The following is a 26,111-nucleotide window of genomic DNA, read 5'->3' on the forward strand; positions in this document are numbered from 1 at the left end:
TGAGTACAGCGAACAAAACAGTTGCCATTCCAAGTTAGAGTTCACAAGAAAGCTGATTAGCAAAGATTTAGCAGAAAAAGCTGCCTTCTTTTGAAAGAATCACCTTTTAAAAACAGGTATTTCCACTTCTGAATACTATGCTCAAGTTACCCTACACACAACTATATTCCATGAAGGTCAAAGGGATCTATTTCTGTGGGCACATTCTTAATGTTTGTCTTAACAGACCTTATATAAATATATTTTAATTTATTATTTATTTTATATATATATATATATATATATAAATATATATATATATATATATATACGAGCAGACCTTATATAAATAGCTTATATATAAGTTCACATAAATCTCACAGAAAGCAAACAAACAATAATGGCAAAATACTAATGTTCAGTTATTACAGCTTCACAAACGTACCTGATGGAGAGCTACGTCAGTGACCCAGTAGTTACCATCTTTATCTATACTCAAGCCATGTGGTAGATAAAATCTGCAAGCATAAATACAGAAGAATCAAGTTAAAAACTTCTTCTGAGAATAATGATGTAAAGTAGATTTGCAGATTTCATTTTTTAATCATGAAATAGCAATACACTAAAAAAAATTGATAAAGTACTGCTCTACTAATAACTTGTTGGCATTTCAAAAAAAAGAAAAATATTTATCTAGCAGTACAGAATTTTCTTTACAAGAATGTCTCAAATCTGGAAGTCACTTTATCTCTGCATTCTCAGTCAGGCTGACATTTGATGACTTTAAAGAAATCAAACAACACTGCATTTCTGCTAATCTGTCTGGTAGGTTAAATGAAATAAATTGGTAGAAAGCAGATGTAATAAAGAAGGTAAACAATTAGACTATTTGCTGATTTTTCTGTTGTTTAAGAAACTCAAGAGGTTACAATCACACAATGCAATACAAAACAAGCATGTGAAAATGGGTTGGCAACTTTTGGGACTCAAATATATGGAAATGTTAGTAGTTCTATTAGTAAGGGCAACAAAATCCACACAAACCACAAAACTTACAGATTTCTGCCTGTGGAACGCAGCAGCTTTGCGTTACTTGGATTCAGAACAAGAATTGTGTTTTGTTCGATCGGTCCAAGTCCTCTTTGTTGATAAACAAATTTGCTGTCGAAAGAACTAAACAAAAACATTGGAATACAAAGCCAGTATTAGAACAGTCCAGTGGTGACCAGTACACACGAAATTTAAAGTCAGGTTTTGTATTTTAATTCCAGTGCGGGTTACTTGACTTTCTTGAATTTTTATTTTCTTACTGTATTATTGTTGTCTTATTTTATTATTTTATGATCCTAGGAGTTCTAATTTAGGATATCTGCATTTCCTACTAAGGTTATGGCATCCTAATTCAAGGAGCAAACAACCAACTCAGCAACAACTAAGGATAATTCTAGAGCAAGCTGGCAAACCAAAAAGCCTTCTGAGTTTTTTTTTATTGTTATTGGGCTTTGTTCTTTTTTTTTTTCTTTTTTCTTTTTTCTTTGCCATGGCAAATAAAAACAATGCAGTCTAAGTACAAACACAGTAAATCACCAGGGCATAATTACCAGAATGAACCAGTGTAATGTACACATACATATATATCTTACCTGCAAAGCTCCACGCACAATTTTCAAAGTAAATGGAATTTATTAATAAAAAAATTATTTAAACAATTATAACATTATTATGTACTCTGGACATTAAAAACCAGAACTGATTAATGTTCCAGACATAAAACTACCATACGATGCGTAAAGAAAATAATAATCAGCTTTTTGTATTCCTACAGAGAAGCTGGCTATTCCTTCAACACTTCAAATTGAATGCATTCAGCCTTCAGATGCTCTGTTAACCTTCATTAAAATTCTATCAACAAAATTTAGATATAAATGTTAAAAAATGGTTCTAGATTATGGATAAAAAATGTTAATAAATGACGTGCTCTGCCCTCCTGCCTTATATTTTTAAGACCATTTTTAATCCCCCTAAGAAAAACCCAGACATGACTGATGCAACTTGGTAAATAAGAATATATTTCGTAGTCACAGACAAGATAATGAATATAGCTATTAAGGCTTTAAATTCCATAGTCCTAACAGCCTAGTCTCTCCAAAATATTAAATATTCATATGTCTAGAATTTTTATTGTGGAAAAGCAACACCAGCTTCATTTGTAACCAGAAAAACCTGTAAAATAATGCATTCAAGTTTATACATAGACTAGGATTAAAAAAAAAATAGTGTTTAGATATCATCTTTATGTACGCTGACTATCTGTTGCTACTTATTTATCTGCTGACAAAAATCAATATATCCCGTTAGCTGGAAATGATCACGAACAAAATGTTACTACAACTCTCTGCAGAGCCCTTCCTGAACACTTTGCCAAGACACTATGTTGAAATGCACAGAATCACAGAATATTTGAGGTTGGCACGGTCCTCTGCATCTTTTGGTCCAACAGCTGTTCCGGAAAGGCCACACAGTGCAGGGTGCCTGTGCCCATGTTCAGGCAGCTTCTGAAGGTCTCCAGGCCCCACAGCCTGGACCTGTACCAGTGCTCCACCACCCACACAGCACATATGTGCTTCCTGACGATCTGAGTGAACCTCTTGTGCTCCAGTTTGTGCCCACGGCCTCCTGTCCTGCTGCTGGGCACCACAGAACAGAGCTTGGCTCTGTCCCCTTCGCACTCTCTATTCAGGTATTTATAGACATTGACGAGATCTCCAGCCTTCCCAGCTCCCTCACAGAAGGCTATATCCCAGTCCCTTTATCATCTTCACATACAACACTCCAGGTTAAAGAAAAAAAATAAAAAGAACAAACCCACAAAGTCTCCCAAAAAGGCCCAACTCACATTGGCTAACTTCAGTAAACGGCAGAGGACCAAGGTCCCGATACTCCTAAGACTTTGTTGCAGGCATAGAAGACCACTGGAAAAGCAACACTAGACAGACAGAGCTAATCCTTGGCAGTAGCACAGCAGTTTCTAAGATACTTGGCTAACGTTATGTCTCTATGTATGAATGCAAAGACGTAGGTTTGGGGCCAACAATCTCACTCCTGCCTTCCACAGCTGCATGATGGATGTTTGTTTGCTACCTACTTATCTTTGCTAAAATGTGTTAGTTACGCCCACATTAATGGATACAAGTGAAAATAGCTGAAGGTCAAGCTCAGTGGACACTATTAGTATTAATCAGCACAGCTAATCACAGAAGAGAATCTTAGTGAGGGTATGCATTCCATGAAAACAACAGCAACAAGAAGAAAAAAAGATTCTATCTCTAACTGACTAGTTAGCTTAAAAAACTATCAACTTTCCTGATTATTATTCTGGATCCTAGAAACAGCCCTGCCCAGAATTCTAAGCTTTCCCTGTTAATAACTACTCAGCTCTTCTGGGAAATGAGTGGTTTCAGCATAAATGTGAGACTGTACAGTATTTTCAGCAAAGGAAGCTTACTGAACACTGAAATGAGGATATGGAATGGAATTTCTTGCATCTTCTCCCTGTAAAATATTCTTCTCTAGGAGTTAGACTAGTGTGCTACAGAGCCACTCTTCCTAGGGCTTAAGACCACTTTACAAGGTAGTCAGCAATTCTTTTTTATTTGATAAATGGGAATAAAAAAATATTTAAAAACAAACAAACAAACAAACAAAAGAACACCTTATTGTTAAACATTATATTGCTCTGCTCCCATCATTGTTTTCTAGTAGATTCTGCAGTTTCATATCAAAGGACAACTAAAATATGCTGAATGTCACAACTTCTAACTTCAAACTCCAATTTCACAGCTATTTTTCTGCATCTCAGCTGGACGCTTCATACTAACATAAACAATTTAGTACCACATCTAGTGTCTTTCTGGCATGCTATGTATTAAGCTTAGACAGATCACCTGACCTCATAACCCTTGAAAGTACAATGCAGAGCTCTATTCTTAGTCAATATCCAGACTAAATTAAATCTAACTACCTTGTCAGGAAAGCAATAAACGTTCAAGAAAGATTCTATATTCTTTATTATGTTTTCTATCATTTACTCACAGTCAATCTTTTTTCATCACGAAAACCAAAAGCTTTCAAATGATTAATTGCTCAACCAGGTGAATAGTTCCATCTTTTTGAATTGCACACTGCACACACAGCATGAAAGACTAAACTGAAAACAGTATGTGGTAAGAGAACATGAATAATTTAGAGGAATTATTTTATTTTTTAAACTATGCCAAGAAAGAGCTAAGAGCCACTGAAAAAGCTGCTACTATATTACAGGACTTGACATTGCATAACTGTGCTCCAAAAGCAGACTAAGGCTGCCTTACAACACAGCACAAAGCATTCATTCAGCTATATTTAGTTGATCAAGAATCCAGCTTTTATGGCATATATTAATAACGCATTGGAAACACTTGCACAGTTTCTAATAGCACAGATTCTTTTTTTTTTTTTTTAAATTTGTTCCTGTACTATGCACTAAAATAGAAAAATTCTGAGCTTTCAGGTTCAATTGATCATGTTTAAGATTTGCAAAGAAAAATATATACTCAATTACCTATGTATTTCCTACTAAATACATTAAATTCCGAGTTAATTTCTTATCCTCCACATCTAAAAGTGACAGGAACGACACAATTATTACACAAAGGAGTATTGATTATATTAGGCCTCTGAACTTTGAAACATGGTAACTGATAGGGACGATAAAGAAGCAGCAGAAATAAGAAGTCATAAGAAGATGAACTAAAAATGAATGCACTTCATTTGCAAAAGGAAACCTGACAATATTGAATGAAGTGCTTAGCTAGCAGATACAATAATTCTTTGAAGCTGACTTTTTCCACACAGTGTCCAATGTCAAACCCTAGAATTCACTGATAATGGTGTAAAGGTTTCGCAGGGATTCCTAAACTATAAATAAAAATAAAAGTGAAAGACAGCATTATATAAACAGGGCCACCATACTCTATTTGGAATGTTCTGTCCTTAGATTATGCATTTTTGGCTGTATTAAACACTAGAAGAATGGCTTTTCTTCTCTTTTTGAGATTACACTAGTTTTTAATTAAGTCAGTAATGAAAAAATGTTCTGAGCATGTTCTCTTTAACAATCAATTTTTTTTGGCCCCAGTGGATATAGAGACAGATGCACTCAATCCAGATGAACCAAAACTAGCTCTGCATGCCTTACACCCACACATTTAGTAAATCTTACTAAAATATAATTCTTCCAGGCTAGTTAATCCAGACAACAACATGGAGAAGCAGGAATAATTAAGATCACACTAATTTGGGCATGCAGTTTTGGAACCAAATGTACAATGACCTTAATCCTTAGAGAAATGTTCTTATTGTCCAAAGCTCTAGCAACCCCATAAATGACACCTGTCAATCACAAGCTCTGAGTCTCCTCAAGGCACTTTCAGCCAAAGAGTTGAATTTTAAGTAGCAAAGGATCTGTACAAAGAGCTGAATCTTAAATAAAAAAGGATCTACTTTGTTTCTTCAAGAAGACACTCAAACAGCATACACCAATTTGATGCTTTAACATGTAATTCTGCAAAGGATCTACTTACTTTTCATCCCAAACATGATCACCTCTGTGGAAGATAACTAGGTTGTTCTCAGGGTCCAGAGCCAAACCAGAAACTTGGCCTAGTTTGAGGTCTAACCCTGGCCACTCCGTTGCCTCTTCTATGTGGAAATCTGATCAAAGAAACAAAAGACATTAATGCAGTGTATTTATAAAAACAAAAACAAAACAAAACATAAAATTGGTAAACAGGAGTGTTTGATATTGTATGAATATTACCTTACATGCATAATTTTCATGAAAACACTGCAATTCAATTCCAAGCACAATTTTATTGCAGTAAAGCATGCACAAACACTGGTATCCGTTATTTGCAGGAACACAGACATTTCAAGACTTCTACTGACTTCATTCTTCTGTGCCTTATAAGCATATAGCTACACAGATTCTAGATGTCTGAGGAGCTCTGTAAATACTTTCTAACACTGATCGATTACAGAAACACACAACTGTTAATCATTATATAAAATTATATATATATTATAGTACATACATATTTTTAATGTACATTACAGGCATGAATAGGAAACGGATATCTAAGTTTGATGAAAGAAACAAAGGGCATAATATCTATCACTATTTATGAAATAGGACACTGTTTAAGAACAAATGCAGAGCAGTTTTTAAATAACACAAATCTGATCTTCATACTAAATCAAAAGTACAGGAATTAAGCAAGTGAACACTGCTAACAAGTAGGATACTTCCTGCACTTGTCTTAAATTGTAAAACTCCCCAGTGAAGAAGAAAGAAAAACACAGCTATAACTAAGATTAAAATTAGAAATATAAAAAGAAGTTTGCTTTAACCTATGTTGTATGTAAAAATTGAGTGATTAAAAGCAGAAAAAAAATTGGAAAAATTGCAGAGTGTTGACTAAGAAAATTAATTTCTCACAGATGAAGTGCTTAATATGAAATCCAAGAGGTTGGTTTGCATTGCTGCTGCATTATGAAAGAAAAAAATGAGATGGGACACAAAGCCCAACCTCTTCAACCTGACAACCATAACCCCCACTTCCCTTAATACTGTGAAGACGTGCAGAGGACAGAAAACAACCTTCTACAATCTACTCCAGGAAAAGAGAAAAATAGTGCTGAAACCTAAGACATATATTTTACCTTTGCAAACATATCTTGATATTTATTGCAATTTTATCTTTGCAGCTTTAGATAACAGAGTAGGTTACAGAGAAACTAAGGCAAATCTAAGACAGTCATCATCTGCTGTGAACACAATCAACCAAGAAATTCTGAAAAAAATTATATCCTAATCTGTAGTAGTTTTAGTCTAGAAAAAAAAAAGCTTCAAGCTAAAAGAACTGTGAAGAAAAAAATTACACACATTCAAAAAATCCACAGCACCTCTGTACAGTACTGATCATTAACAGCAGGCACAGTGCGAGGTACACTCGCCTCAACCAGGACACTAGGGTTTCAAAAGGAATGAAAGGATGCAAATCCAGTGCCACTTGTCCATCCCATACTTATGCATTTTTAATGTTTTGATGTTTCTTGATCACTAAGACTTTTCTAAAAAAAAAAAAAAAAAAAAAAAAAATCAAGAACATCTGCAAGTCTAAACACAGAAACATACATTTTGGTCTTTGTAAAATTCAGTTTCTCAGAAGTCATGTACTGCAAAATAAAAAATTTTGTTGTCCTTTTTAAAAGGCTAAAAGATTGCTGATAGATAAAACCAATAAAATAATAGAATCATTTAGGTTGAAAATGACTTTAAATTTTCTTAATCACAAGAAATAGCATTTTCTTACAGTTCTTCAAAATTCATTTATTATGTTGTTTTTTTTTTTTCCTTTGATTCACACAGGAAGCCCTCGTAAAAAGGTGTATCCAAAAGGGAACTCACTTTTCTTACAAAAGCTTGCATACTAAATTCACATACATCTGAAACTATTATTAATTTCCTACAAAAGCACCCACAACCAGTTACGTATGAAACCAAGCAATGACTTATACCCAATAAAATAACTTAAAAATACAGCTATACAACAATCAATGGTTTTGTTGTAAATGTGACTTCTAAACTGAGGATCAGAACATCTGAATGGCAATTCTTCTGATTTAGTAACATTATTAAGAATTAAACAGACTTCCAAAATGCAAATCGGCTTCTAATTTCCCTAGAATTGAAAGGGTGAAGCCTTTATTTATCAGTAAAATTACAACTTACTCTCTGTAAACCCTTGGCAGATCTTAACTTCATGAATTTTATTCATTCACTTCATTTACTCTCCGTGACCATAGTTTTTATCTACATTTTGACAAATGTAAACAAGAGCTCTAAAAGGAGTTTTTAAAACTGGAAAATTATGCTGTAAGCTACAATTAGGAGATGCAATTGTGCTGTTGCAGTGATCCAGTACAACATGACTGACCAATGAACAGTCACACAGTAATAATATAACAGTGCGGGAACAGCAGTGGCATAAGCTTATAGACATAATAATTACAACAACCTTACTTACCTGGTCACTAGAGATTTCACATCAGTCACATGTTAAAAAAATAGGATATTTGGCAAGACTAAAAATATTAAATTTTTACAATTCTGGTTAAGCAGTTAAATTAAATTGATGTTGTAATTTTGCAGAAGCCACAGTCTTCTAACAAGCAGAATTTTTTAAATTCAATATAACAGTTTTATGAAGGGTGCAATGTTTCTTTTCATTAAATCATCACAACTTAAAGCCTTAAATCTTCTTTCTCTATTAGAGAAAAAAAAACGTTAAAGAAGCAAGGCTCTGTTTTCTAGTACACATAGATCCAAAAGTCTGGATGTGATTAAAGACTTTATTGCACTAAATATTTTACCAAAAGATGGCGCTGACAGCTTCTGCTGTTCAGAATTTCTGTAATTAGCAGTCAGAAACAATGGGAAAGAATGCTAACATCATTTCAGTTTTGCTTTATCTCAGAATTGCAACTTTTAGAAATGCATTTATTAGTGCTCCGCCAACATATTCCCCTCAGATAAATAGAGCAACTAAAGTATCAGAGAAAACACTTTCTACAGTCAGAATTAATGCCATAATATGGCGTTGTGAATAAGGCATTTATTCACTTCGCTGACACTCTTTCACCTGAATCAGTTAAAACAAAGACTTATCCAAGCCTTTTTCCTTCCGCACATCACATGTGATCATTTTGAAGTTAACAAAATGGTTTTGCAGATATTTGCATGCTACCCTTCCAATAATTGAACTCCACTGTTGCTTATGGAATCACATCTAACTTGTTAGGCAAGTGACAATATCCTGTTGTTTTTTTTTTTTTTTTTTTTTTGCCCTCTATGCTAATACTTTGACAAGGCTTTCATTTAACCAACTGAAATAAGAGTCCCTAGCTTTGGCTTTCCATTTAATACATACCTAGAACTTTGCTGAATTTGAATACTGTAACAAAAGCTCACATAACACTACATTTTGAATAGAAATAATCAAATGAATGATATATAATTGTATACAACAGTACTTTGAAACATCAAGTTTGTTGGTTGCAACATAAAAGCAAGCATGTGCTGCTGCAACTTACGCATACAGATGACTTCCATGCATACATATCAGTTTTTGTTTTGTTTTGTTTTAAATAAGATACTGATCACATGCTGCATTATCTGGCTTTCCACATTAGCAAAACTAAGCACAATCACACAGACAAAAATGCAACTAAAACAAACACAACACTTCTAAGGTTTCTGCTGTCATGGAAACCTGAAGGGAATTAATTGTAATCCTAGTATAATGCAACGGCCTGTGCAGAAATATTAGGATAGCCATAGCCAATTTGTAATGAATATTTTATTTCTGAAGACTTTTTCATCATTAACTGCAACTCGTTTGGAATGAGGGAAAAAACAGCCAACAGAATTACAGCAGTGAATCTCAAAAATCTTGTGTCTGACAAACCAAATAAATCCAAAAAATTAAAGTACAGCAGTTATCTCAGTGACTACTTCACAGTAATTAACTCTATTAAGAAAACTCCTCACTCCCTGTGATTAGCATGTACTTTTGGTTTTAGCCAGTTTTAGCATTATTGATACAAAATCTTTTAAACTGGAAAACAACCTCTACAATCCAAACAGTACCAGTACTGTTTTTCACACATGGAGGGGAACGAAAACAATGAAACCCCTCTTAAAATAAGGCAGAACATTTCCACAATTAGGAAAGCTGCTATATAAAATACTTCAAAGTATCAACTGATATTCCCTTCAGATTTGCTAATGTGGATCACAGCTCTTAAACGGCATTTCACTGTATAAAATTAACCCCTAACCCACCTCCTGTATTTTCTTTTTCCCAGCTTCCCTCAGCATGCTTAGGGTGTTGTAAAGGAAACTGTTTGTTTTCTGGTGGCCTCAAGGTAGACTCTAGTCTGTGAAATTTGTGAATTCTGTCTCTGACAAGAACAGTACTGTCCCTCTCATGATTTGTGATCTCTCTGGCAAGGTCCTTCTTTTGGACTACATTAGCAATCTCAGCTACAAGATCTGATTCTGCCTTTTCTGTAGGGTTTTGTTTATGCACGTGAACAACATCTTCCCTTTCTCCTAGCAGCTTGGAAAGCAGAGAATAGAAATCACCTGTACAGAAAAGAGAAAAGAGGAGAGGAGGAAAAAAACCCAAAACAACAATTATAACAGATCAGTTTTAGAAAATTTCAGCAAAGCACATGTAACATAGTTATTCAAGTTATTATTATTAATAATAATTATATATATATAAATTGTATATATAATATATATATACAATTTATATATATATATATATATATATATATATAAAAATTATATATAATAATTATTATTGCCAGTAGTAGCATTGGAGGGAATTGTGTCTCAGGAATTCAATGAGCCAATCCTGTGGTATGAAAAATTGATGCCAATTCACTATAATCTCTCATTTGCACACAGAAGTCTACTTATACCTGACATTTTGGCATCCAATACTCATTACTCCTGTACGTATGCCCTTGGGAAAAAGAAAAGGGATGTATATAATTATAAGATTATTTATCTAGATTTGAGCAATTACCTTTGCAGGTCACTGCTGACTTACTCTGTTTTTATATAACAGAGGTGTAAAAACTCTATAGTTACTCACTTGTAAAGAGAATAATACACAGTCACAATACACGCCAAAATACATTCTTTTGAAATCTGTCACCACATAAGAAGCTTAGTCTGAAAGAGAATAAAGCTTCATAAACGCAAACAGACTTATAACTGAAACACAGAGTGGTCTATTAAATATTCCTATACTAATTCAGTCTGGGTCTTGCCCTTCTCCTCCCTGCAAATCACAGAATCATAGGGGTTGGAAGGGACCTCCAGAGATCATCGAGTCCAACCCCCCTGCCAAAGCAGGTTCCCTACACCATAAGAATGGACTTCAGCCATAGATTCAGCTAGAAATTCGAAGAACAGTATTTTCCCATTTACAATCATTGGTACAGTTGTCTTAAGTATTTCACTAAATTCCAGAACAATTTACTGAACCCAAAATTAAGTCTGCAAAGTCCACAGGAACAATCTTCTCAAAATACTCAAGCCAAACCCAACTGTTTTGGTGAAGTCCATTTTCAACTTTTTTTGGTAGAATTTAATAAAAATGATGACCAATGTATATCCTACTAAACAGGAGGCACCCAGCTTGTTTGAGAGTTGCGTAAACAAGTCTCAGAAATTACCATCAGTTCCGTTATGAACAACAGAAGCTACATGACTTGAACAGAAAGAAATATTCAATATGCACACAGATACAATTCAAACAATTTCTACGACTCTATTTCATTTTAAGAAAAAATAACTCATGATTAAAAATTTGCATTATTTCATACACATCACAGGATAAAAAAAATTATACTATTTAGATAAGAAAAACTGTAACTATTACAGCTTTCACAAAGAAATCAGAATCAGAAACCACCACTCGCACCCTGGAAATTATGTCTTTTGAAAACATCCTTAAGAGGATCTGTCATATTTATAAACAGTCCTACTTCAATGATTTTGAGTAGCATTCTACTCAGCGTCCTTGCAAATGGAGTATCCCAGGTGAAAACTCCTGTCAGAAAATAATTACTGAAGTAACAGGGCCAATTTCAAAGAAATCAAAAGAACAAAGCAAATTAGTTAAGAGAAAAAAAACCTGTTATTTAAAAAATATGAACTATTTGCTTCAAATACAATTATGGAGCCTGAATGCTTCATAACCATTATAATGTCTTTCAACTAGTCCAAATAGTAAGAACAAACAGACATTCAAGTAGTATGATATAATGGAAATTTCAAATAAATACCATATTTACTTCAAGAAACTTCCATAATTATTTTAATCAGGTCCAGTAGCCCCTGAAAGCATCCAGGAATTCATGACAATGCGGGAACGTATCTAGAATTTCCTTTATATAGAAGCATTTGGCATTAAGGTGGTTTTCATTAGCCTTATCTGTATATTTCCACCATTTTAAAAATAAAACTAAGTTCCTAAGTACAAACATTCTGATTTTACCAATGGACAAAAGGAGACCTGTAGAAGAAAAGGTCTGCTGACTTTTTTCTAAGCAATAATTTCCAAAGGAGAGGACTGAATGGTAAAGGGAGCATTCTTAATGCTTTGATACAACTGTCAACAACCTTCATTAGCTTAACAACCTGAAATTAGCTTATCTTACCACAGAAGAAAACAAAAAGCTGCTCAGTGGAAGATAAGAACTAAGAGAACAACAAAATCTGACACAAAAACAATAAAAGCCCCGAGTATCATTGTAAGAACAAGGTGTTTTCAAGGATAATTCTAGTGTCTTCACAGGAGGGGAAGGGATGCAACTCCAAATAAGTTGATTTAGTTTTCTCCCACACCAACTGTAAGAGACGTTAACAACATTCCAGCAATAGAGTAATGAGTGTGGGGGTTTCAGAAGGTCACTGGCAGTGGCTACAGATATTTTCCAGACTGAGTCCTACCCGTGCTATAGAGGGGTATGGTAATCACCACACTTGAAAGTATTTAGGAACAGTCTGAATGTATAAAAAAAGTGTGTGCCTCACGGAGTGAAAGCAGTGTGAAGTGATGCTGCTCAAAAACCACAATCTTTAGCCTAAGTGAGTTTCTTTGACAAATTAAGTAAGAAATCCCTACACCTAGGGTTCCAGTGGACATAAGCGAATGCTACAGATCTGCTCAACAGCTCCATATGCTCAGCATAAACAGCAAGCCTGAAGTCTTGCTGTCTTTGTTGACATCTTTTCACTACTCACAGTATTTATGAAGGAGAAAGGATGTGTGCAAATATGAATGGGAAGCATTGAGGACTTCTGGTTATTAAGTGTAGCCAACTCCTCTCTGAATTTCATATATTTGCCTGGAGGCCCTAAATTACCTGGAACCAGACTTTCTCAGCTTTACAAACCACATACAGACTCCAACTAATATGGCAGAAGCATCATTTTAAGAAGTTATTCAGAATTCACTGTAGATAACTTGCAACGTGTAGACTTTCTGATTAACAGTTGGATCTCAGCAAGAAACATCCAGTAAACGTCAGAAGAACTAACGTTATTTCACAGCTGTTTTGTACTAGCCAGAACAGCTGAAGGATGTTGCCTGTCTGAAGATACTCAGCGGGAAAGAAACGCAAGCAAGATACATCATATTATTTGTTTGGTTTTGTTTGAGATGAGACTATGTGACCTTTAGAGTGTCTGCGTATGGCTAGAAGACAATATGGACGAAGGCACAGCTTGTTCTTGTTGAGATAACCAAAGTCTAGCATGAATAATTTTTTTCCTCACAATACTCAGTGCAGTTTCAGGAAAGCTGACTGACTAGAATAGTTTCAGAGAGGATACTTCCATGCACTTTTATGTTTAAGCTACCAGGACACTTACTTCTAGCTAATACAGTACGAGATAACTGGCTAGAAATAACTAGTTCTATCTGTTCTAAAGGAAGAGAAGCTGTTAAAACCAACATCTCCAGAATAATAATAAAAAAAAAGAAGACAGAAAAAAAAACAAAACAGAAGTATAGTACAATTTAGTTTAACCTTAAGTTCTATGTCAGTTTGATGCTAGCAACAGAACCTGACCTCTATAGAGAGCTGAATTAGTTGAAGATAACAAAACAGTTTAGTATGTTAAGTTTATCACGTTGACCACCACAATCTGGAAAGAATCCTAATGGTTTTAGTCCTGGACGGTTCAACACCATTACCATCATTTCTGTCCATGGCTCTTAAGCTGCACCATCATAGTATTGGAAGTACCAGTTTCTGATCTGGATGATCTAGCCACGGTGCTGCAAGATCAAGCTAAGATATTTGAATGCATGGCTGTTAAGACATATAGGTGAAAACTTACTTTACCAAATTTTAGAAAAAAGACAGGAACATTCCAGGGGTGCCTGAAAATCTCATCTCCAAAACATGCATTTCTCTCAGAACATCTGTGTAGCCTTACTGAGACAGGCCCCCTACTTTGACCCTGGCTACTTCCAACTTCTGTTAGGAATAAAACAGAAGAGGCTTTCCAACACCAAGCCTTGTGACACAACAAAATCTTGCCTAGAAATAACCAGAATTGAAGTAATTGAGAGCAAAAGTCTAGTAAACAGTTCTCTAAAAAGGGACCACTACCGCAAGGCTGGTCAGGGTGTTGCTTCAGCTCAGGTGGTTTTAAACCAGAATACTTGTTTTGCAATACATTTATTTTGAGCATGTCTGATCAGATACAGAGCCAGTAATGATACTCTTTCTGAACTTCATTGTTTCAGTTGTACAATTATAGTAAGCAATAAGCCTTCGTAGATAGCTTTAGTTTTTCTAATTAACTCCGAATAAAATCTTTCGTATTCTGAAACTGCACATTTCTGTCTTATCAGGACTGTCCAGTTTGTTGTTTTGGCAAAAATAGTGAGCTGAAGTGGTGAAATTAGGGTCCAAATCACATGTATTGCAGTAGTGACACCACTTCACCTTAAATCCCAGGGAATAATTAAGTACTATGTTAAAAGTACGTACTCTCAATATCAGAGGAAGTGCCTTTGAGGTGAACAGCTATCTTACTGAGAAAGAAATCAGAACGTGGCTGTCAGTGTCACCTTTGTGACTATGGCCTTGTAACTAAATGCCTGTCAAATAAGTATGTATCAGTATTTAATAAAATCAGCTTTCATTTTCTGTATCTGTTTCAACACGCCTTTTTTTTTGTTCCAACATGAAGTCAGTAAGATGACTAAAATAGGGAAACAGGACATAACATTGCTGGTAGAAAAGAGGGGAAGAAAGGTTGGAAAGACATTACAGAAGTGAGTAAAATCAAATGCCTGCTTAAGGTGACACTGGACATAGTTTGAGATAATGGAACAAAATAACTTTCAAAATGGTTCATAACCCATTATTTTTCATACTGATTTGACCTGCTATTCTGATGAAAGGACCAGAACGTTTCCTGAAAGCTAACTACTATTAAGTAAGGTTGTTTCTTTCCAAAGGGATCTGAAGGAGCTGGGAGCAGAGGTATAGCTATTAGGAAGTGAAAATTGCTAACTTAGTCTAAAGACTGTTGGTTGCCATCACTATGCCCTAGGAGACAGAACACCCAAACTGACACATTTGAGGAACAGAAACTTTATCTGCTTTCAAGCCATAAACAAACAGGTTACAAGAGAGAGAGCCTGGTAGAAGTAAAGGTTAAAAAAAAAAAAAAAAAAAAAAAAAAAAAGACATCATTAGCTTCTGTTGGAAGTAATGTTATTTTCTGTCTTATTCTAAGTCTATGTGTCCCTAAGAAGAGCTTTTATTACTATCACGATGTAAATGTAGCCTCTTCAATTTTACTTCCTTTTTTTTTTTTTTCTTTAAATTCAACTGTCAAAATCTGTTAATGTACAAAGCTTTTGTGAACCCAAGAGCTCACTAGATTTTGTAACTAGCAAAAACAGGGTTAAACTTAAAGCATCTCTCCCTTTCTCTGAAGAAATACAACAACTAACCTTGTAGTTACTTAAGATGACAAAGTAATCCTCTCTTAAGAATTACATTTTGTTACAGATGGAGGTTTCTTCATCAAGTTAGAATTCGATACTTAAACTCCAAATTGGAAGTAGTTTATTCTCAAAGCAAAACAAAATGCTTCCTCATGGAGTATAACAGTGCTGCAAGGAGAATTTCTGCATGTTCTTGCCAGGATTATTACTATTATTATTATTTTTGATGAAATATTAATAAAAAAAGATACGTAAGTATGCCTTTCACTTGGTCATAAATAGCTGTTGCTGACATGTATTACCCTAAATTAACCCTTCCTTCTTTTGCCCTTCTCAGGGACAGATGAACTTTATTCTCAGGATACAAAATATTACATTCCTCCACGACTGTGAACAATAATGACCACTAATACATTTTTCAGGAAAAGTGACTGCCACATTTGTTAGTTTCTCAATTGCCTTAACCTCTCCCTTCCTGAGCAGTACTAAGTTACTGATAAGCAGCAACCATTTTGCTACAATCAAATATATTTATCACCTACTTCCAAATGAACAGAAATAAATAAAAAAGCTTTTACACTCAATTTTGCAGTGCTTAGTGAGATATTAAACAAGTTGGTAATTCAGGAGCACAGAATGCCAATTTCATCTAAAATTTCTATTCTACATAGCACAGATTTGTAAATACTTCTCTTGTCACTGAACTGCATGTACGTGATTATGTTTAGTAAAGAGTTGGTCTCCTTTCTTTAATTCCCCCCCCCCCTTTTTTTTTTTTAAATCTAAAATTCTGATGCTTCAGTTTAAAAAAGACATGCAAATTATCTGAAAATGTGAAAATAACAACCATGTCTCTGAATTCTTCATAAACTGATACAGCGCCTACTTTCCATTTGCTCAGACACATTAATGATCTTACCACCAGTTTTTGCAGTCATCCCATATTAAGTATTATTTCAGCATTACAGGAAATATCTAAGCAAAGAAGATAAACCAAGCATAAAACAGTTAAGACAGTTTGAAGTGACTTCTTTCCACGCTTGTCCTATTTGTCTCCTGCTTAGGCGTGTAGCCCATACCAATTGCAACTTTTTGCTTAGATCTGTTGCTTCTTCTCTGCTATGCTGAAGATGCTTTTGTAAAGATTATGAATACTCTTATCTTAACCTAACAGAAGACTAATCTTTTATTTACAAACTATGGCAGGATCTTGTATCCCTGAAACAAATTCCAGATTTTGAATCTTCCTAATTCTAATTCTCTAACCGTAAGTATTATTCCCAGTACCCCTCAGAAGTGTTTTCTGCCAATTTTAATTCAGATACTTTTCCTTCTATACTCCATTTCAGAAATTTCTCTCTTAGCACCAAAAAAGCACCCCAAAACTGAAAACACACAAATAATTTCTCAAACATATATACCTTGCCTTAATCTAAAAATGTCTATTCTAGTCCTTCATACATCCATGAAGGAAACTTTCTCTCTTGAAACTTGTCTCTCTCTGTTCTGTCCTTGTGAGGCTACACCTTCAGCACTGCACAGTGGCCTGGGGTCCTGAGCACAAGCCCGTTGTAGAGCTGTTGGAGTCCAGAAGAGGCCATGAAAATGATCAAAGATCTGGAACACACCTTTCTTAGGAAGAAAAGTTGAGGGAGATGAGCTAGTTCAGCCTGGAGAAGTCTCTGGAGGGATCTCACCGAGGCCTTCCAGAAATAACAGGGAGCTTATAAACATGAGGGACACTGACTTTTCAAATGGGCAGGTAGTGATAGGACAAGGGAAACGGATTTAATCAAAAAAAAAAAAAAAAAAAAAAAAAAAAAAAAAAAAAAAAAAAAAAAAGGGAGGTTTAGATTAGATATTAGGGGGAAATTTTTCACTCAGAGTGTGGTGAGGCGTTGGCACAGGCACAGAGAAGCTGTGGATGCCCCATCTTTGGAGATGCTCAAGGCCAGGTTGGGCTATCTGATCTAAAGCCTGATTTAATGGGTGGCAACTCTTCCACAGCAGGAGGTTCTAACCAGATACTCTTTCAAGTCCCTTCCAACTCAAGCCATTCTATGATTCTATGATCTTCAAAGACTAGAGTAGGAATAAAAGCCCATTTTACAAGATAACATGGCATTGCTTTATACTATGAAGATGTATTCTACTCTTTACATCATTTTCTGTTTTACTCACTAGATACTTCCTGATTTCCAAAACAACGAATTACTGTGGAGAGTTCTGTACAACCTTACCACCAAGACCGCAGTAGCTTATACGGGATGCTCAAAAAGAGATTCTGAATTCCCTTCCATTGAACTTCACCAGTTGAGATCCTGGAATAACTTGTGTTCATGTTAGTCACAAAATTATGAGAAATGAAGAAAAAAAAAAAAAACAAATACTGCCAGTAAAATTATCAATACTGAAAGCAAAAGAATTACAACCAAGTCTTCCACTTCAGATTTTAACACAACAGAAAATTATACAAGCTATTTTTCAGTTCCAATTTATTAATTCCTTAAGCCAGACATGAGCAAAGATGTATTTCTCTCAGTATCAGTGTAAATAGTAATATCAGAAAAGAAATGAAAATCCTGTCTCTATCTCTGCAGTGCATGTGCAAACAATATGTACATGCGTATGCACACATCTGAAACAAAAAGTCAACTCCAATTTTTGTTTCATATATTGCAAGCAAATTTTCAGTACAAGCCAGTCTAGAAATATTCTTTTTTTTCTCCCCAAACTGCTTAACTGTAATTACATTGGCCTTACCAGAAAAAATATTTGACTTCTATGCTTCAAAACCTAGTGCACACAAAATGAGCTATCATATCATAAGCCATGGGCCAATAGTTAAAATAACGTACATTTGATTCACCATCACCTGCATGTTCCTTCTTGTTACTAAGAAACAATTCCTGCTGTTGTGCCTACATACCTTTCAGGCAGCAGTATTACAGCTTTGGTGTTAAAACAAATCTAGGCTGCATTATGATTTTATATCTAAACATAGTCTCTGGTACGCCACAAGCTACAGCAGGAATAGTCTTGGGCAATTAGAATGAAACACATTTACAACTTTTTTTTTCCCCACAAGGAAAGGGACAGCTATGGAAAATGCTATGAAGAGATAATAGTTTTTTCAGTACCGTATCCATTGAATCTAATTTATATTAACTTGCACTGATGAAGAAAAAATAACGTGGTGAGCTTTTTTTCTGGGGGCTGAAGGTTTACAGGAACTGTAAACACTCAAATGTGAATAAATGTCTAAATGAATTGAACTTCCAACTATAACTAAGTTTCCATAAACAGTTTATCCTCATCAAGCTATTGCACTACTGCTTCAGAAACAATATAATGAGGTCAGCTTTACTTAGATTAAGTTTAGTTCAATTTTAACATCAGGGGGATTTAGCTTATTCTTTGAGCTGAATGATGGTTCAGTTTGAGATGAATACTGTCAATTCTAGTATATAAACATCATTTATTAATGCACTTCTCATAAGCAAAGATGATGAAATCAAAAATTCATAATAAAAGTAACTGTAACTCCTCAAGTACTAATATAATGAACTGACTGCATGCAAAATACATCTACTAAACCTATATCTAGGTAATTACGTTACAGAAACATTATTACCATGCTGATGTTTACAAACAGCAGGTTTTTTTTTTCTGTTTTTCTCTTTTTATGTGAACACTCAGATCAATAGCAGGCACACCAAAGTTTGCCTCTAGCCCCTCAGATCCAGATTTGATAATATTTCCAGGGCAACATGACTATTCTACTTTCAGTAAAGTAACAAAGTTCACTTCAGTTACCTGAAGCTAAGGAAGGTGAAATGAAGTTACTTCAGCAAAATTAATTAAAGGCTGAGTTTACTAAGCAGTAGAACTAATCAAAGCCTGAGTTTGGATCCTTTATTGCCCGAAAGACGATCATTTCATAAAGATGAGCATTTCATGCTAGACCATAAATAAAAAGTTTATATTATGAGCTTTAACACATCATTTACTTGCTGTTGCATTAAAGGATCTACCACTCCCATTGGACTTTAGACCCATCACACGATTAAGATCTTCTTCAGATGTTGAGTAACTCACTAAAGTTACTAAAGAAGGCTGACAAGACCACTTTTAGGTCCCAATTTTCCATCCATATTTTATCACATGTTCATGCGATTATAGTGCCAAAAAATATTTCTAGAAGAGCCATGCAATTTTCTTTCTATGGAGAGAATAAAACCAAACCTAACCTCTTTTTTCCTTTGCCTACACAGATATAACAGGACTGAAGTTTGAGGTACATCAACATAAAACTTCAGCCTGACTCCTGTAAATGATGGGAGAATTTATCTTAACCTAACAGCTGAGAAGATGAAATAAGACTCTCTCATTGCTACCACATTTTGATATTTTACATCAGGAAACCAACTAACTTCAAATGGACAACATGAAGAAGTCTGTTTCCATAGAAACAAGTTAGATGAGAATGTATACCAACTAGTGGTCTAAGGAAACAAAATTGGATTGCAGAAATGTGCCTTTGAAATACATTTCAAAGACAAAAAGTATTTTAGATACAGGATCTTGTTTCAAACATTTTGTTTCAATGAATTCAGTAAAACACACTGGTAACAAGATTTTCAACCTAATGCTCAAGCACTTGAAGTAGCTTGTCACTGTAAAACTTCATGTACGTATGTTCGTACGCAGTTCATTGAAACAGGCTTAAAAATAAAATATTTTTAGAATTACATCTATTTCTAAGAAATCCAACTTAAAATTAACTCAGGAAGTTTCAAATACAGAATTGTAGATGTTGTCTCTAGCAGCTTGTGGTACTTTCATTATCATTCAAAGCCTCTTATGCTCTCTACGCTAGCTTTTATGTAACTGACTAAATTATTTGAGCTAACTTTTCAAAACAAAAGTGTATAAAGAAAGCCTAACACCTCTGGAAAACGTGAGTCACCTAATCTTTCATTACAAGTGAAAGAAAATTTATAGCATAACTAATACCACAGGAGTATAGCTTTTAAAAATATTGCCTTTTACACTTATTTTATGAATTCATACTTCTTTGGCAATCCAGTTTCATGACCATCACCCTATTAACCTTACTTTTTTTTTTACTACTTCAACCACAAAGTTCTATATCCTCAGTAACATTTAAATAAAACAAAACGGAGCTCCAGTTGACAAGATATTTTCTCCTTGTGAATAAAACTCTAAGACACTAAACCAATATCTACCCAGTAGTAACGCATGATCCAAACCAGAAGCACTGTGACGTACAGACATATTAAAATATCTCTGAAATCTAAGCATGCCAGAATATTTCTGGATGTTACAACAGTCATGATTTCTTTCTTCCTACAAGTACTGTACACATCCAAGCATGAGTTGTTATGCACATAGGCAGATATGTGTAAGTTGTGAGAAATAACTTAGTATTACACACTAACAGCATTCTGCCCACTGCATGTACTACTGATAGTGAAGAGTAATAAAATACTATGTGTAGAACATATGCTTGGTAAAACAAATTAAGGAGAAGAACGGACAGTAGTAGATTACATGAATTATCACATAAAAAGAACAGTCAATACATTTTCCTGCTTTTAGGCTGCCACAATTTCCTTGCCTCCATTCTAATAATTTACCTAGGAGACTGTACATAACTTTTGGTAGTATTAACTGAATACAACGTAATCAATTGCATCAGCTAAAGGAAAAAAGATTTAAAATGTCATTTATCTTTAATAAGCAGAATTTTATTTAGCAGTATTTAACGTTAATGAGCTCCTTATTTGAAGATGAAATAAACAAATACATACTCTGATCCAAAATCTCTTCCTCTTCTCCTTTTGACAGCTGCAAAGAACTTTTATCAGTGTCCTTGGTTTCTAAAAAAGGGGATTTAGAATAAGCTGTTAACTTCTGTGTGTGAATGGAAATGAACATCATCTGCTAGAGAAAAAAGCCCTTCTGAAATTGTTTTTTTTTTTTTTTTTAACCCTCTAACAATAGTACGTGTACCAATCAATAGAGCAGTAAAAGAAATGTAATGAAAAAGAAACATTTATTTACATTTGTAACAGGATAGTAGGAGAGGTTAGGAAAAAACTTAGATTCTGTATCACCTATCCATCTGCATAGACAGAAACCTTCCACATTTGCAATAAAACCTAGATTTATATTTTTTTTTTTTTTTTTTTTGAAGATGTTGGTTTAAGAACAACATATGCAATTGCCAAGATTTTTTTTTTTATGGACCTTTGTGAAAGGGTAGCATAAACCTACTTGATCAAAGTCAAATCCGAATTTCAATGGCAGCCTCAGTGATGTCATCGAAAAAAATATCACAGATAATTCCAGCTGGTCCTAAACTAAACTAATAGTTGGTATCAAATATATCCCAACTTTCATGTGTTCTTGTGTCTATATAATGCAAAAGACTGCCCAACAATGGTGCAGCAAATGACTCCAATACAATCAGCTCCAGCATGAGAAACAAATCTAGCTCTATCCAGGCAGTATTTTGCCACAAGTAACTATCAGTTTTCTAAGCATCTGGTTAAACATACTGCTTTACAATATTTGCTGCCCTGTGTAGAACTATGCAGCACAGCCATATCAACAAAGTTACTTCTGAATACTGCTACTGTGGTAATAGAAATGTTTGATTCTTCCAATAACAATTCACTGGGATCTAGAAAACTTTAACTTTGCAGGAAATAGATAGAAGCTAAAGTAACTATTAAGAAAACGTTTATTTAAAGCACTGATATCTATGTACCATAGCAACAAGTTCAATTTTCTTGTGTATATGTAGGTCACATAGCTATAAAACCATGCTGGAAATTGAAAATGAATGCAGTAAGAAATAGACAAAAGACTGTGGAAGACATTTTGATCAAAATTAAGAGCAGAAAGTCATGATGCTCTTGAATTAACAACTTGTGTTTCTTTCAAAATTTCATTTGCTTTCTATGACAATTTACACATTAAAGTAAAACAAACACATCAGTAAACATGAAGTTTTACACAAAATGGATTTCAAGTTTTTTTTCTTACCTTCTTGATGCCCATGTGCCATCTTTAGCATATCAGGCTTGACTGGAATAGGAATATTTGCTTCCTGTGGTATGTTTCTGAACATCTCGGGGTTTGCATTCTGTGTGCACGTTGTATACGAGACAGCATGCTTGGCTTCCATGTAATACATAATGTAAAAGTTACACATTTCATCATTGGCTGTTCCCCTACAGAACAAAGAAAGCATGCAGCAGTGAGAAGAGAAAAATTAGGTGAATACAACTGCTATTCAATCTGTCCAATTTAACAGAATATTTAAAAAGTTGCAATTAAGAGCTTATAAGTCCCTCACTCACTGAAACTTCTCATAGCTTCACTGCTTGAGGTTTCTTTCATTATACATTCTCTCTTTCTATAACAGAGAATAACACCTTGTACAAGCTCCTCAGATATTTCAGGAATTTCTAAGAATAATGCTTTGATTCTACAGAAAACTGCATCAATGATTTAAACTGCTCTTTCCTCTTCTCTTTTTCTCCAGTACAGTCATCGTACTCCCCAACATATCATCAACTGTGTACATATTGTGACGAGAAGAGGCAGAACTGTACCATTAATGTTGCCACAATATAATTCTGATACTCTGGAGCAAATCAAATTTAAAATAATTGCAAATGATTTCTGTGTTTAATTTCAGCAGCTATCACTTAAGACAGTCCTTCCATGTTCAAGTACATCAATTCATTGGCCATCCTCCACAGTGTTTCTAACAAAGCAAAACCTGCTTTCATTATGTATTAAAACAGCATAAATAACTCCTAAGGTTAAGATGGCATTGCTATCTTGAGAACAACTTGATCACAAGCTTCTGTAGGAATAAAATGCGTTCAAGAGGAATGATTACACACTAGGCGAAATACAGTTCTTTGTCAGGCATGTACTTGAAACAGAAGAGGCTCTTCTGTACTGCTACATAATCCTACCATCAATAAAAGGAACAGCTGGTAAGAGAATTTTTCAGAAAAACATTACTTTATGAGGCAGACTACACAGAGGCTCTTTGCAACTGTGATATGTTTCTGTTTATTTATGCCATATCTTTTATTTATAGATACAATCCTGACAGTAGAACAAGCTATATCTTAAAAACAAAGGTTCACCAAATAAACAAAGGGTTTTATGTTATTTTTTTTTTTTAAATCAGCGCTCATTTTATTCTCATAAAATTACATGGGTGTGGCCTATTAGCTATTTGTGGAAGATGTCAGTGCTGACTTTTCAAGCATTCATTTATTCACCATAGCAACAATGATGACACCAGCTGGAGGGGGGACAGAGGGAACATGGGAGAAGACTTTTTCAAAAGGGGAATTGGGATTTTTCCATGCTCTGAAAATTTACAGTCCCTTGGAGACTACAAAAATCGGATTCTGACTTGGCAAGCTCTGCTTAAGCTTTTAGCAAGCATTCACTTCACTGCTGGACTTTAGTATCTGTCACCATAATTGCCTCCAGCAAAGAAAGAGGATGTGGAGCTCGCATCAACACCAGTCACCAGATGCGTCTAAACACTGCCAGGTTAATTTTTTTAATATTTACTGTGGTTTAAAAAAAAAAAAAAAAAAAAAAATAGAGAAAAATACTGTTAAGAACAGTTTTAGTAAGCTCATGGAAAACACAGAATCCTACCATTAGATACCTGAACAACTGAGAAAGCTGTAGTTTTGTGAATGAGTTTAAATGAGTAGAAATGCTGATGAATTAATTCAAAACAAAATTAATTCTGGAAACCACATTTATGCCACAGCTACAAGTACCTACAAGTGTGTACAGATTGTGGTAGATGATCCATACACAGTGAAGTAAAACGAAACAGAGGATGACCAGAGGGCTGGAGCACCTCCCCTGTGAGGACAGGCTGAGAGAACTGGGGCTCTTCAGCCTGAAGAAGGCTCTCAGGAGACCTCATAGGGGCCTTCCAATACCTGAAGGGGGCCTACAGGAAAGCTGAGATGGACTTTTTATAAAGACAGTGACAGGACAAGGGAAAACGGCATTAAGCTGGATGAGGATATGTCTATACTAGATTTTAGGAAGAAATTCTTCACTGTAAGGGTAGTGAGACACTGGAACAGGTTGCCCAGTGAGGTTGTGAGTGGCCCATCCCTGGAAGCATTCAAGGCCAGGCTGTATTGGGCTTTGAGCAACCTGGTCTAGAGGGAGACGTCCTCCCTACAGCAGGGGGGTAGAAGCAGATGATCTTAAAAGTCCCCTCCAACCCAAACCATTCTATGATTCTAAGACTTGACATCAATCACCAAGGTAATGCACTTTAAAAAAAAATCTTTAAGACTGAATTGGAACCTTTTGCAACAGAAATATGAACCTTCTCCACAATTCTACAATATCTGTTCTCTTTTAAAATATAAATTTCTGAGATTCATACTTTTGAAAATAAAAATGTTTACTTTTGAAAGGAAAAGATACCAGACACGCCGTTTACCATGGTCCTATGCAATACACTGAGCACTGCAATGGGATAAACAAGCAGTCACTGTGGCCAGTGGCACCTTCCTTTACAAAGGCACCATCTGTACACTGACTGGGCTCCAATCCTTCAAAGTTCCTTAGACTAGTAGCAATAATCTTCTTGATACTGTATCAACTTCAGAGTTTACTCTGACACATCACCAAGTTCTGTTATAAAACAGAAAGGCTTGCACGGAGTACTTAGTGCTCTTTACCCATCCTCTCCCACCTCCCCCTCAAAAAAAAAAAAAAAAAAAAAAGCAGAACTTCTCATTTTTTTTAAATTAGGTATAATTGGTGATTTCCTTGGCTGAGGATAATTCAATCTTCTATTATGCAATAGTTTGAGCTTGAGGAAAAATCCAGCTAAAAGTCAATTTATGAAAACTGTTGAAGAGATGACTCTTGCCTCACCTCTCTACACCAGAGATTTTAAGCCTGTGATCTTCTAATTACCCTGAAAACACATGTAGTCAACTGCATTAGCAAAATCAGGTTTCATTTCTGAACCCTTGTCTGCCAAATCCTATATACAAGGGCTGCTCTGAAAGTAATGCCTCCTATTTTATTGCGTTGGCCCTTGAATTCAGAAGCACATGCTGGCAGTATGAGGTTGAACCCTCCCACCAATGTTCTTTTACATTCTGCTGCCACGTGACGAGGGCAACACAGAGGCGATCTGACAAAATGGTGTCTGACATGGAACTGTGTACGGAGCAAAGTTGAGTCACTGAATTCCTCTACGTGGCCGCAGCGACATGAAAGACAGCCCACATTCTGGATGGTCATGCAGATATTTACAAGTGTGGAATACAGGCTCTTGTTCATAGCTGGTAAAAATGCATAGCTAACAGAGGTCATTATTCAGAAAAATAGTATTTTGCAGCTGAGGATTCTATCTATCAAGTAGTACTA

General features: G+C 35.1%; 1 protein-coding gene across 10 annotated transcripts in view; it reads right to left on the reverse strand.

Moving 5' to 3' along the window:
- Positions 1-26,111, reverse strand: part of PAM (peptidylglycine alpha-amidating monooxygenase) — a 120,055-nt gene that overhangs the window by 13,790 nt on the left and 80,154 nt on the right. For 8 of the 10 annotated variants that reach the window (XM_042822794.1, XM_042822793.1, XM_042822792.1 and 5 more), the window contains 6 exons: positions 22,707-22,894; positions 21,467-21,535; positions 9,923-10,225; positions 5,601-5,730; positions 1,036-1,152; positions 425-497 (listed from right to left, as the gene is read on the reverse strand). In XM_042822794.1, the coding sequence (XP_042678728.1) occupies positions 425-497; positions 1,036-1,152; positions 5,601-5,730; positions 9,923-10,225; positions 21,467-21,535; positions 22,707-22,894 (880 nt within the window). The remainder of the gene's footprint in view (positions 1-424; positions 498-1,035; positions 1,153-5,600; positions 5,731-9,922; positions 10,226-21,466; positions 21,536-22,706; positions 22,895-26,111) is intronic. The other 2 variants (XM_042822797.1, XM_042822796.1) reach the window with 1 other exon arrangement.

The sequence above is a fragment of the Centrocercus urophasianus genome, unplaced genomic scaffold, assembly GCF_019232065.1.
Source record: "Centrocercus urophasianus isolate 14NV4802_14NV808 unplaced genomic scaffold, USGS_Curo_1.0 seq_21, whole genome shotgun sequence".
NCBI lineage: Eukaryota > Metazoa > Chordata > Aves > Galliformes > Phasianidae > Centrocercus > Centrocercus urophasianus.